The sequence below is a fragment of the Pinus tabuliformis genome, chromosome 5_1 (genome assembly GCF_031772625.1).
Source record: "Pinus tabuliformis cultivar Carrire ecotype Pingquan chromosome 5_1, CPIR1, whole genome shotgun sequence".
In the NCBI taxonomy this organism is placed as follows: Eukaryota; Viridiplantae; Streptophyta; class Pinopsida; order Pinales; family Pinaceae; genus Pinus; species Pinus tabuliformis.
The window spans coordinates 374,583,654-374,597,087 of record NC_142305.1 but is presented as its reverse complement, the minus strand read 5'-3'; the positions used below and the strand labels follow the sequence as shown (position 1 = coordinate 374,597,087).

Below are 13,434 nucleotides of genomic sequence, written 5' to 3'. Positions count from 1 at the left end.
CTCATCCTATATAAGAAGGGTAAGGTTCATTTGTTGGGCATCGACATTTTGAGAGTTTTGTGTGTGTTTGAGTCGAGTGTTCTCCTGCTCTGCATCTGCGGACATCTAGTCTGATCTGCTTGCAACACGAGAAATCACTCAAAGTCCTTAGTTGGTTTGAGAAGCCTGCGTATCAGTGTGCTCGGCACTGATAAGAACCTAAAGTGGCCGAACCATTAGAAGAGTCAAGTGTTTGGGTGTTAAGTCTGATTCTGAGACAGAGTCTATACCTCGCCAGGTAGCCTCCGGTAGTAACTTGTTCAATTTTTGAGCTGTGAAAAGTCCGGTAAATGCGAGATTAGTCTATCTCTGTATAGAATCCATTTCTATAAAAGCTCTGTGAGCATCCTGTAAGAATTTTCTCCATTCTGAAATAAAATGAGTATGCCATTCTGTTATTGAGTACCTCTGTGTATTTATAAGTCCGCTGTGGTAGTAGTTTTCTCTGTGCTTTCATCCCAAGTTCGCAGGAAGTTCGCCAAAAGATCGAAGGGACACCAAGGCCGTTTGAAGGCGTGGATGTCGTTGTTGAGGCCGTCAGAGTGTGAAAGATCCAAGTAGGTTCATCACTGGTTCATCAGGAGTTGGCCACCAGAGAAATACGAAGAGACACAGAGAAAGAGCAAGCTCGTGACAGGAGCCCCTGCTAGAAATTGGTATCAGAGCCAGTAACGTCTGGTTCTAAAGGTTGGTACTCAGATCTATACTGTTTTAAGTAAGAATGGAGTCATTCAGAAAGTCTGTTTCATTTCGAGAGCTTGAAGAAAATGATTCCCATCCAGAAGAAAATCCTCTTAAAGAAATGTTTGAAAATAGTTCAAGTAGAACCTTAAACTCTGCTGAACTTACTTATGAGGAATTTCAGCCCTCTGCAAGATGGGCTTTACCAGATATAACACCCTCTGAAGTCTATAGTGATTTAGCTCCTTTCCATTTAATTGCTGCATCTAGAATTAGCATTAAAGAGTCTGTTAGTCAAGTTCAGGAGAACTCTGAGAGTATTCAGACAATACCACTGCTAAATCCTCAGGCCTTACAAGCAGAAGCAAAAAGGTTAAAGACAAATTATCTGCATCTTGGTTTCATTCGGGTTTGCATCAGTCCTTTGGTCCATAAAGGATTAAAAACATTTTTGCTTGCTACTGTTAGAGATCTAACGCACAACAGATATACAGATTATATAATTGGTGGGATTGTAGCCCCTTTGTCTGATGGCCCTATATACTTTGATTCTTTCCCAAACTTTTCCATATATGTGTTTGATGAAACCATTAAAGATATCTTATAGCTGCAAATCCATACTACGGGTTTTGATATGAAGATAAAGAGGAACAATATAGCCATCCAGACCAAAGCCTGTTTCAGACATATCACCACTTTATGGCCAGTAATCCATCATACTCCCAGTCAAGATTCCAAATCAAGTGTGGTAGTCAAAACTGACCCAAAGAACCAAAAGATTGAACATCTATTGATAAATGGGAATATCTACAATTCCCTGAACATTGGGTTGTAAATCACTCTAGGCCACAAATTCCCCGAAATATCACTTCTGCCAACATAACTAAAAATGCTTCCAATGCAGTCATATCCTTTCCTCACAGGTCAACCATTGATCGAAGAAGAATAGACGATGCTTGTATAACATCCAAATACTACAGAGATCCTTCCACTGTCAATACCGCCTGTTCATCATCATCCTTTTCTTCTTGTAAACATCCACAGCTTTTCGAATTAGCTCAGCTTGTTAATTTTTCTTCTTTAGAAGTAAAATGTCCAGATTTTACAAATTTCATAAATCTGCTTATCCTAGCCGAACAGAATGTTCATCTGCACCATAATCCTCGCACTGGTGTTGCTCCTCCATCCACTTCTATCAGCTTATGCCCGAATCCTAAATGTTCTGATATTCCTTTCCTACATGAGCCTGAGCATGATTCAGATCATGTTCTCATGATCCATTCAATAGAAGAAGAAGACCCTAGGCTTACTTAGATGATTTGCTTAATGAGACCAGCAAAGCCGAGGTATGGGTTGGGGAAACTTGAGCAATCAGAATTGATTCCAGAATGCAGATTCTAACAGATTCCTTCTAACTGTAAAAAGCCTGCAGTCATGGAAATGCATAAGTTTTTTGCACTTATGGATGGATGCTTAAAATCACAAATCAGTTCTAAATGGATGAAAGAAATGTTGAATTGGGATTTGTATACAAATCCTCAAGCAGATGAATTTGACCAAGGATATACCCCAGATCAGAAAAGAAAGTTAGCAACAGACTGGAAACATTATATGGAAGTAAATAATGTTTGGATATCTTTCTACTCATGGAAAGATAAAATTGCTCCTATAAATGTTTTAACTGGTGCTACTTCTAGCAGTATGACTGATAAGCATGGATGGACTGCAATTGATGGATCCACAGTTGAAACCCCTACTACTTTTCCCCCATATAAAGGAATCATCTTGGGAGAAAAGACAAATGCAGCCAAAGCCATTCCCCTGGTTCAAAAAGATGATAATGCCTTAGGAATTGATGGTAGAATTCAAAAGGCTAGTGAACAGTTAAATTGGACCAATACTGCTATAAAGGGTCTGGAAATGAATGTGGCTAAAGCAGAAGATGTAAAGAAGCAAGTAGATGTTGTACAGTCCTCACTTAATAGTGTAAATTCTTGTTTGAATAATTTACAATTTGATTCCAGCATGACTTGTTCTTACACCAAGGAATCATTGAATAAGATTGATGAAATAGGAGAAAACTTAGTTGGACATATTGATGTAACTAAGACACTCCTTACTGGCTTGAATGAGAAATTTGAAAGGATGCAGATCACAAAAGTTGAGAAGCCAGTTCCAAATTCTTTCTTGGTGAAAAGAAATATAAAGATTGAGAATCCAATAAGAAATGTATAGAAATTCCCTCTGTTGTTCCCCAAAGAAACCACCTCAAAGACTAATGAGTCTGAACACATCAGTATTGCTTCCTTATTTAGGGAACCAGAAACAGAAGAACAAAAGTCTCAGGAAACACAAATCCTCCCAATCTATGAGCCTCTTGAACATAGATTTTCCAGATATTCTGCTCCTGACATTGAAGGGAAGGGAAAATTTCCTGAAGCCCATACTTTCTTCCCTGATTCCCACAGAGAGTGGAACATAGACAACATGAGCATTGGCCAAATTCGCCAGATGATTGATTTAATGTATACTGAATATAAACTCATGTGTCTTAGAGGAAAATCAGAGGTAGATGCTTGCAGAACCATCATCCAATGTTTTACAGGTACTCTTCTCAGATGGTGGGAAACTGAATCTTCTCCTAAACTTATTGAGACCATGGAAGCAGAAGTTCTCAAGGATGAAAAAGGAGATGTTATTCATAATCCTGATGGTACTGTAATAAGCAATATGATTGGTGCGCTAACATCAATGATTCTGGAACATTGGTGTGGCAGTGAGACAGAAATTGCCAACAAGCATGAGGTCATTTTGATGAACCTCAAATGTCATAAGATGTCTCAATTTGATGATTTTCATAGAGATTGGATGCAGCGAATCTATGAGGTGAAAGATTCCAAAAACTTGCTTTGGAAGCAGGTATATCTAGCTGCTCTACCCTCTAGATTTGTTGACTATATTAGATTGCAAGAAATTTTTCAGTTGCCTTTTGAGTCTTATACATGGGGAGAAATTTATTCCCATATTACAAAGACACTGGTAAGTCTTTGTACCAGTTCAAAGGTGAACAAGTCTTTAGAAAAATTGTCCAGACTACCAGATAGAAAGTCCATTTGCAGCAAATATGGACTGACAATAGATGACCCATTGGTCAAAAAGAGAAAGTCTAGGAAAAGGGCCAAAAGAGAATTCAAAGAGACTTTCTACAAGAATAGAAGGAATTATCCAAAAAATAAAAGGAAGTATTCTACAAGGGATAAAAGCCATAAAAAGAAGGGTCACTACAAATATATCCCAAAAACCCATTATTATACTCCTTCTGACATCCATTTGCATACATCCAAGCAAGAAAAATGGAACAAAATTACTTGCTGGTTGTGTGGCCAGACTGGGCATACAGCTTCAAGATGTCCCCAAGGGGAAGAATCAAAGCTTAATAAGGGAAAAAAGACAGCTGTTTATGCTCAAAAAGCTAAACAGGTTAAGAAAGAGCATTCAGGCCCAATCTTTTGCCTGAGATGTAAATCAAAGACCCATGTTACAGAAAGGTGCCCAAATCTTATTATCAAAGACTCAGCCCAGCAACACCAATTAGAGGAATCATCTCTTGATTCTTTTAGCACTTCAGAAGAATAATTTCAAGTTAATATGTGCCAGTATTCTGATTCTGAATCATCTGAATTTTCTTGCTCTAATTCATAAGAATGTGCATGTCATATATTTTATGAAGATGACTCTGAATTTTTGTACAGTTCAAGCGAAGAGGAAGAAAGGACAAAGCCTCCTAAAGAAAAAGTCCTAATGGCATCTGCTGAAGAAGAGGCAGAAATGAAGATTTTATCTCATATCAGGACAATGGAAGATGGAGCCATGAAGAACCGCCTGATAGAAGCATTCACAGATCAGCTTAAATCAAAAGCTTCAAAAGAATCAGGTAAGAAACCTTTGTTTGTCGATGCATCCTATGAAAGGAACACTAAATCTTTCCAAATGCATCACCAGAAACCAGGGAAAGTAAGATCCCTGACTTTGGGAGAAGTGAGTGGTGAAATTCACCAACTCAAAGCAGAGATTTCTGCAATCAAAGCTCAAATTGCAGAAATTAAGAAAGGCAAGGAGATTAAAGAAGAAAAAGAAGAAGAATCCTGGAACACAGCAGCCTATAGTCAAGAAATTCAAGTTGCTGAAGGAAGGTCAGACCCAAATTTTGGCTTTCAAGATATGAGATTGTTTACCATCACATATCAGCAACATCATGTCAAGGTAAAAATATGTATCCAAGGCCAGATATTTTTCATGACTGCATTATTAGATTCTAGTGCAAATATTAATATTCTTAACATCAGAAATGTTCTAGCGAAATATTGGGTCTCTGCTGAAAGAGAAGTTGTAGGCCTAGGAAATAAGAAACTCAAATATGAAATTCCTAGAGCTTCACTATGTTTTGATACCCACTGTGTATACATGAAGTTTGCCATAGCAGACATCCTTGTTGATTGTATATTAGGGAATGTCCTTTTAGCTGCAGTAGAACCTCATGGCTCAGCCAGGGACATTGTTATTATTAAAGTTATTAACTATGCCGAGTACAATGCCACTGTTCATTGGTATTTCCATTCAAACTCGTTGAGAACATTCGAGAATAGTACATGATCTGTTATTAATATAAATATTGATATGTTTGATTATAATACTTGTCGTTTATCAATATGTGTCAGGCATGGAGTGAGGTGGTTACGTACATGTTGGTCCAATGGAAATTATTCTCACAAATTCATAATTACTAGACAGAAAGGAATCTTGTGGTGGCATGCTCATATCTCATGGCTCCAAGTAATGGTGAATGGAGATATTGTAATATATCCTAAAATAGGAAGCTTTTATCCCTTTCCTAAAACCGATGGGGACATTCCCATAGTTATAGGTAATAAGTTGTTATGAAATTCAATACATAAATGCCTACTTTCCTATCAGATTTGGATGGTTCATACTGATTGAAAGAAAGAGATCATGTGATTTAACAGGAGAATGGTGGAACAGTAACCCCATTGAAGTTATAAATGAAGCACTTCTCATAGGTGGTCCACCTAAGTTATGAAATGCCTTCACCATAAATGGACAACCAATAGAACTATATTCCTACTCTACATCGGGTATTAAGTTTATATAGAACTATATTCCTGCTCTACATCGGGTATTAAGTTTATATAGACGTAGATCCCTTCTCTAACTAGTAATGTTAAAAAATGGCTTAGAAACTAATTAAAGGCTTTTGGTTCAAAAATGTTTCGGTTCTCTTTACATAATGGATAAACATATTTTCTGAGGATTGTTAATGCGACACTTAATAATGCACATTTTTTTCAGATAGCAGGCCATGAATTTACGACTGTAGTCGTTGATGCTTCCTACACCAAGCCCTATAGAACAAATGTTTTCGTGGTATCTCCCGGCCAAAATACAGATATTATTGTCACAATCAACCAGGGCGTCGGAAAATACTATAAGGCCACTCGACCATATAGTAATCTTCCTACGGGCTTATTTGCTAATACCATGACTATTGGTATTGTAGAGTATATTGGGAATCAAAATTTTAGGAGTCCCATTTTTCGTAATATTCCATACTACAATGACACCGTAGTTGTTGCTTGATTTAGAAGAGGGCTATGAAGCCTGAATTCCTGAGGAAAGAGCTTAGGCTTTTTGGTTTTAACCATATTATATATGTCCTTCCTCTCTTAGGCGTTCTTCAAAGATTTATGGAGGCTCACCTAAAGAGTTTTCCAATTCCTTTGTGGTTATAGTAGGAGGTCCACAGTGACCAAAAGAGGAGTGATGAAAAGAGGAGTGATGGTGGAATGCTTGTAGGACTAGGGGTTTTTAGAAGAAATTTCCCTAGGTTATCTCTAATTTTTTGTGTTTTTCTCTCTCTTTTCTTTCTTGGATATTTTTAGATAAACAAAAACTTAGGAAACACAATTATTCTTGTTTTTAACGAAATAAAATAGAAAAATAAAGCATCTCTAAGCAAAAACAAGACCTTTTTGGACACCTCCCAGACAATGGTGTGAAAAATTGATGAGCTCTCGTATTTAAACAAAAATGTTGAAACTCCCACAACTACCATCTTTAATATATCAATGTGGGATTCATACAAACTTAAGAGCTGACAATGTTGTATGCATAGTAAGTTAACTTATACTCAAAGTGCTCTAAGTTAGTTAATCAAACCAAGGTGTACAAAAACCATTCTACAAACCAAATCTAAATTTTTCAAGAAGGAAAGAATGTTGAATAGAAAGAAATTCTAGTCTATATGCAAGAATTAAAATGTTGCATGAAAAAAAATGCTAATCTACTTGTAGGAATATTTTTTTTTGCATAAAAGAAAATTCTAATCTACCTGTAGGAATGAAAATGTTGGATAAAATGAAATTATATTCTACTTGCAAGATTGGAAATATTGAATAAAAGTCTATTCTAATCTGATTGCTAGAAATGAAATGCTTGAAATGGAAACCCTAATCTATTGCAAGAAACAAAAGAGAGAGGAAACAAACATAGTGTAGCTATATAAAGCAAAGAGCATCAAATAAATCATAAATGACTATATTCAAAAGATATTATACTCTACTTGCAAATTTTATTAAATGATTGAAGAAGTAACCATGTAAACCATCCCTGCATCATTCAATATCTTGAACCTCGTTACTAGCCCTAATTGCAGAAATGAATTATAGTGATGGAGAAGCAAGTCATAAGTGGTCTCTAATCTTTCTCAAGCCTGGTTTCAAAGCCTAGGAGTCATGTTATAGGGGTAATATGAAAAAATCAAGACCATAGGGAAGTTCTTCTCGAGTTTGGAGGGTTTATGTGTAGTGTTGTGGGATTAGTACACGGTGCTACAAGATTTCCCTATTTTGCTACAGGATATGATATCACAACATTCTGTGGACCTAAAAGGTGGTTTCAAGGTGAGGAAAGGTGTCACCAGCTAGCAAAGGGTGTATAAGGTCCTTTCAAAGGTTACTTCCCCTCAAGAGCCCATCTTTCACAAGGAGAAATGCAAACAATGGCCTCTAACAAATTTGAAAAGAGTTCTTCCTGAACAATCTTTTTGAGAAATTTATTGAGGAGGGAAGGAGGGTGTTGATGATAAAACTGGAAATGATAGTTATGAACCCTGTAACTGAGTTGTCTTACTTTCACACAAAAAATATTATGCATTTTATGCTTGAAAATACTACTAAACAAATTATCAATTGTAGAAAATAGAGATGCAAAAAGGAAGGCTAATTGAAGATCTAACTATTGTAGAAGGATAACAACTATGTATTTTCTTTCCAACAAAAATTATACAACCACACTTCCCATAAGAGATAAGATTGGAATACCTACAAAGGAAACTTTTCTCATAAACAAATCTTGCTAGAGAATAAGGAAAGACTACTAAACTAAGTAAAGGAAAGAAAATGTATATTAGAAATGTACAAGTGATCTAGACCTTTAACTTTAAGGATGCATTTAGAATTGCATATAAAATAGAATATTAACCATGAAACTTAAACCCCATGAAAAGAAGTAGAAAAACATAAGAAAACATGAGATCAAGACAATTATTTTATTACCCAGTTCACCCAATGTGGGCTACATCTTCGGGCCTTGCTCAATAGCGGGGATGCCTTCTTTCCTTAATTGGCATCAAAGAAATCAGTTACAAGCAACTTTACAAAAATCACCTTTATACCTCCAATCGAGAAGATGGTCTGAAAATGGAGAGCTTAGCTGAAGAAACAGACATCACCACTAGATTCGTGGCATGAAAACATGCAAAATTTATTATAAACTTGTCCAATTATGAGAACGTCACATATGGCACTCCAAGGGATATTTTTGGAATCTCAAGATTCCCTTGGTTTAGGGTTCCACATCCTCTACCCGCTCCTCGTTCTGCAGTACACCATCCTAGCCTCTCTGTTGATCGAATGAAATGAGATGTTTAAATAATGTACTGGAGGCTAGAGTTAAAAAAGGGCCTGTTGGGCTTAGCAGTAAATTGACGGATTGTTTGGGGAGAAGACCGCATTCAAAATATACCCACTAGTTATTGGCATGGGATTACATTATTTCTAGAATGTTGGTTTATCTCTTTAAATGATATGACATCTTTAGATATGTGGAGGAATCTAGGAGGTAGGTCAGCGAGACTGGTTGGGTTAGTTCAAGCCCCCCAGCTTCGTATTGTGACAAGTGTCGTTCTTCAGAGGTGAGATCAAGTCTGCGAGCGATCGGCATGACCAATAGATTATATATACATTATATTTAGTGGGTTTCCGCAGGGGTGGTGACTTGCCGACCACTTTTTGGTTTTGATATATATTTTAATATGTTAACCTCTTGCATGGGTGGTAGGGGTGGAAGCCCACCACCCCTATTATATATATATATATATATATATATATATATATATATATATATATATATATAGATATATATATATATATATATATATATATATATATATATATATATATATATATATATATATATATTTGTTTTTATGAAACAACTGACAATTTTTAATTTTGACAAAAATAAGGGTCATTGGAATTTTTAACCATTCAAAAAATTCACCCATTCTAGTGGCTAGATTTCGTGCACTAGGTTTTCTATGATTTTGTTGCCTCCTTAAGCCTCCCACTTGGCCAACATTGACCCAAACATTGACCAACTATAACGTGACCATACAAACTTGGATTTGAGTGTCGTTCACACCATTGGAATCAAGGCAATGAGCACTACGACCTGGTTTAGGTTTCACTTCCATACGAAGACTTTGATTTTTGAGCTATTTTCAAGGACACTTGTATTACTAGATCCTCGGATCATTCCTCCACACTGAGGAGATTTTGGTCCTCCAAAAACATGACCACATACTGCACACTACCTACATCCTCGTCAAACCACACTTTTAACATCTGCATTGCATGCAAATTTGGTAGATTCATTACAATCACATACAAAACCACAGATGACTCAAACACCCCCATACTTTCCAAGAGTTTATAACACACTCTTTGGTTAAGTTTCACATAATAGAAACGAATACCCCAGCTACTCACAAAAGGATCAAAACATCATCGTTTCTTTAGTAAGTGATGGAAAACACATCATCACTTTCACATTTATTCACAACACATGATTTACAAATTGTGGCCATGACAAGCTACTACATCTAGTAAAACCATCTCTTACTTAATAAAGCAAACAACCATGAATGTGGTTAATTCGTTTCTTGAATATCTTCACCTACTATCTTATTTATTGACACTTTCTAGGCATAGAGCACCTGACACGTGGCTCTTTGGTGTCCAACCTCATTGCAGTTACTACGATGATTCTTTCAACTCTAAACTTTATGGATCATCTTTAAACACTTTCTCCTGGTGCGCCTCTGATAAGTTCTTATGAATCATTCACTATCACTAGAGTCTGAAGAGGTGATCTCATAATTTGTCATTGGTTTGTCACTAGTTGTCTTGGAGAATTCCCCAACTTACTCTCTGACATATCCAAGTCCTACATAATGAAGAAATTCTTCCAATTTGATGGGGTTCAAAATGCCTTGGCCATCAATTTCAAGGCCCTCTCCTTGATACCTCATTTTCTTCAACAATTTTGATCCAATTCCTATAGTATGTATGTTAAAAGCAGTGAAATCATCATCATAAAAAGTACATGAAATTGTAGAATTACTTTTTACCTTAGGCTTGTTATGCTGCAACTTTTTTAATGCCTCCTCCTTCCCTTGTAACTAATGTTCAACCTTTGTTTCTCCTTCTCTACTTCTTGTAGGAGTCCCCTTAGCCCAACATTCTCTGCCTGAATGCTTTGGTTGATTTATCCTAGTTATTGGATCCATGCCGCATGGGGTGCCCTTTTTATCCTTGGTACAACATCTGCTGAAATATTTGTCTCATTGCCTGAATTAGAACCGAAGTCAATGGGTGCACTTACTGCAATCCCAAGAGCTGTGATCTTCATTTCATCACTTGAGTTTGATCCTAGGTTAATTGTTCCATCACCTGCGAATCTTACAGTTCCAATCTTCTCATCATCCTCAGATATAGATATTTGGTCTTGTTGCACGGTTTCAACTATCTTCTCCTTCCCCTTTTTATCATTCCTCTTAGGTCTCAATTCTAGATGTAGTTTCCAACAATTCTCCTCATCATTCCCTTCTTTCTCACAGTGAGTATAAGTTGGATTTTCTCCTCTTCTCTTAGCTGTTGATGTCCTCCTTGGGCTATCATCTTGTTCATGCTTCTCATTGTTTTCAAGATGTACAACCTTCACACCAACTTCATCAAGAGACTTAGGTTCAAATAATAATTATGAATGACACAAATAACTATGCAAAGATCCAATATATTTCATCAACGTCCCAGAAGTGTCTAGTGCAACATTAAATGCTAATGCTTGTTTTCTAAACTTCTTTGTAAAATTCTAAATAGTTTGACTTTTTCTTTGCTTTAATTGTTTCCATTCCATCATGGCCTTATGTTTGTAACCAAATGGATAAAATTGTCCTCTTAAAGTAGAAATGGAATCAGACCAAGATGAAAGAAGTTTATGACTACTCTTACCACCTTGATGTAGTTTTCCTTCCTACCAGACGACAACATTACCACTGAATCGAAGGGATGGTAGTTGGATCTTCAATTAATCCTGTTTGATTTATTGTATATGGAAATATAGCTCAACCCATCTTATCCATTTATCTAGCTTTTCTGCATTAGATTCTCCACTAAAAACAAGTAAATCAAATTTGGCATCTAGCTTTAAAAACGGTGTTTTAGATGCATTCCTCTAATGCCTATTCGAGTGATGAGAAGAAGAAGAAGAAGAAGAACTGTCACTAGAAGTGTGAGAGGGAAGAAGACTCCACTGCCTCCATGATTTACTAATGCATGGTCATATGGCTTTTTCTTCTCAGGCTTTATTGTCTTATCATACTATGTGAATAGCTTGTCAACTTTCACTTCCATGTTGTAGAAAAACTTGCAATAGTCTCTCTCTTCTTCGATTCAAGCATCCTCATCTAGCATGTTGTATCTTCATTGTGCACACCTCACTTCAAGGTCAAAGGAATTGAGTTTTACTTCACGTATTTGGAGCTTGTTCCTCGTTAGCATCCCCTCATGCAAATCGCATCAAGAATACATGCTCTAATACAAAACTTGATCCAAATATTTAACTTCAAGGATGCATTTAGAATTGCATATAACATAACACATTAACGATAAAACATAAACCCCATGAAAAGAAGTGGGAAAACATAAGAAAAGATGAGATCAAGACACAACGATTTGATTACAGTGTCCACCTAATGTGGGCTACGTCTCTAGGTCTTTCTCAATAATGGGAAAGACTTCTTTTATTAAGTGGCATCAAAGAAATTAGTTACAAGAAAATTTATTAAAATGACCCTAATACATCCAATCCATAAGATGCCTTGAAACTGAAGAGATTAGTTGAATAAACGAACATCATCATTAGATTCCTAGTGTAAAAAGGTGCAAAATCAACTATTAACTTGCCCAATTCTGACAATTTCATCTGTGGAACTCCAAGGAATATTTTTGGCATCTCAAGATTCCCTTGGTTCAGGGTTCCACACCCTCTTCCCACTCCTGGTTCCGAATTCCGCCCTCCTAGTCTCTCTGCCGGTTGAATGAAATGAGAGGTTTAAATAATGTACTAGAGCAGAAAGTTAACAAAGTCCCATTAGGCCTAACAATAAATTTTCAGATTATTTGGGGAGTGGGATGTGTTCAACCTATCCCACCTCGTATTGGAATGCAGTTACAATATTTTTTGAATGTCCGTTTTCTTTTTACACCATATGATATCTTTGGATATGTGGAGGCACTTGGGAGGTGGGCCAATTAGACTGGTTGGGCGGATTTAAGTCCCGCCGCATTGTGACAAGTGTCATTCCTTGGAGGCGGGGTCACGTACGTTAGTGGGTAGTGCACCCAATACGTAACATATATGTTTTATTTGGTGGGGTTTGGTGGGGGTGGTGACCCACTAGCCCTTTTTGGGTTTCGATATATATTTTAATACGTTAACCTCTGGTGGGGTTGACAAGGGTGGCATCCCTCCACCCCTATATATATATATATATATATATATATATATATCTGTGTGTATATATATACATATATATATATATACACACAGATATATATATATATATATATATATATATATATATATATATATATATATATCTGTGTGTATATATATATATATATATGTATATATATACACACAGATATATATATATATATATATATATATATATATATATATTATATATATATATATATATATATATATATATATTATGAAACAAATGACCTTTTTTAATTTTGACGAAAATAAGGGTCACTGGAAATTTTAACCATTTGAAAAATCTGCCCATTCCGGTGGCCAGTTTTTGCGTGTTGATTTTCTGCCATTTTGTTACCTCCTCAAGCCTACCACTTGGCTAACTTTCACCCAAACTTTGACCAACTATAACTTGACCATACAAACTCATATTTGAGTGTCATTTAGACCATTGGAATCATGATGACGAGCACTATGACCTAGTCCAAGTTTGACTTCCATCTAAAGGCTTTAACTTTTAGTCTATTTTCAAGG

At 36.3% G+C, this 13,434-nt stretch overlaps 1 protein-coding gene across 1 annotated transcript; it reads left to right on the top strand.

Annotated features, from left to right (window-relative positions):
• Positions 1-4,575: 4,575 nt before the first annotated feature.
• On the top strand, positions 4,576-6,375 carry LOC149165008 (laccase-23-like). The gene is made up of 4 exons (XM_089429681.1): positions 4,576-4,654; positions 5,228-5,327; positions 5,439-5,574; positions 6,088-6,375. Exons 1-4 carry the CDS (start codon positions 4,576-4,578, stop codon positions 6,373-6,375), a joined length of 603 nt encoding a protein of 200 aa, XP_089285807.1.
• The last annotated feature ends 7,059 nt before the right edge of the window (positions 6,376-13,434 follow it).

What these genes read in the sequence shown, in the direction of transcription:
- LOC149165008 (XM_089429681.1), top strand. Translation starts at nt 4,576, where the DNA reads ATGGAAGATGGAGCCATGAAGAACCGCCTGATAGAAGCATTCACAGAT. An exon ending in TACAATGCCACTGTTCATTG is followed by an intron (nt 5,328 to 5,438) that starts GTATTTCCATTC and finishes AATATGTGTCAG; the next exon opens with GCATGGAGTGAGGTGGTTAC. An exon ending in TAATGGTGAATGGAGATATT is followed by an intron (nt 5,575 to 6,087) that starts GTAATATATCCT and finishes CATTTTTTTCAG; the next exon opens with ATAGCAGGCCATGAATTTAC.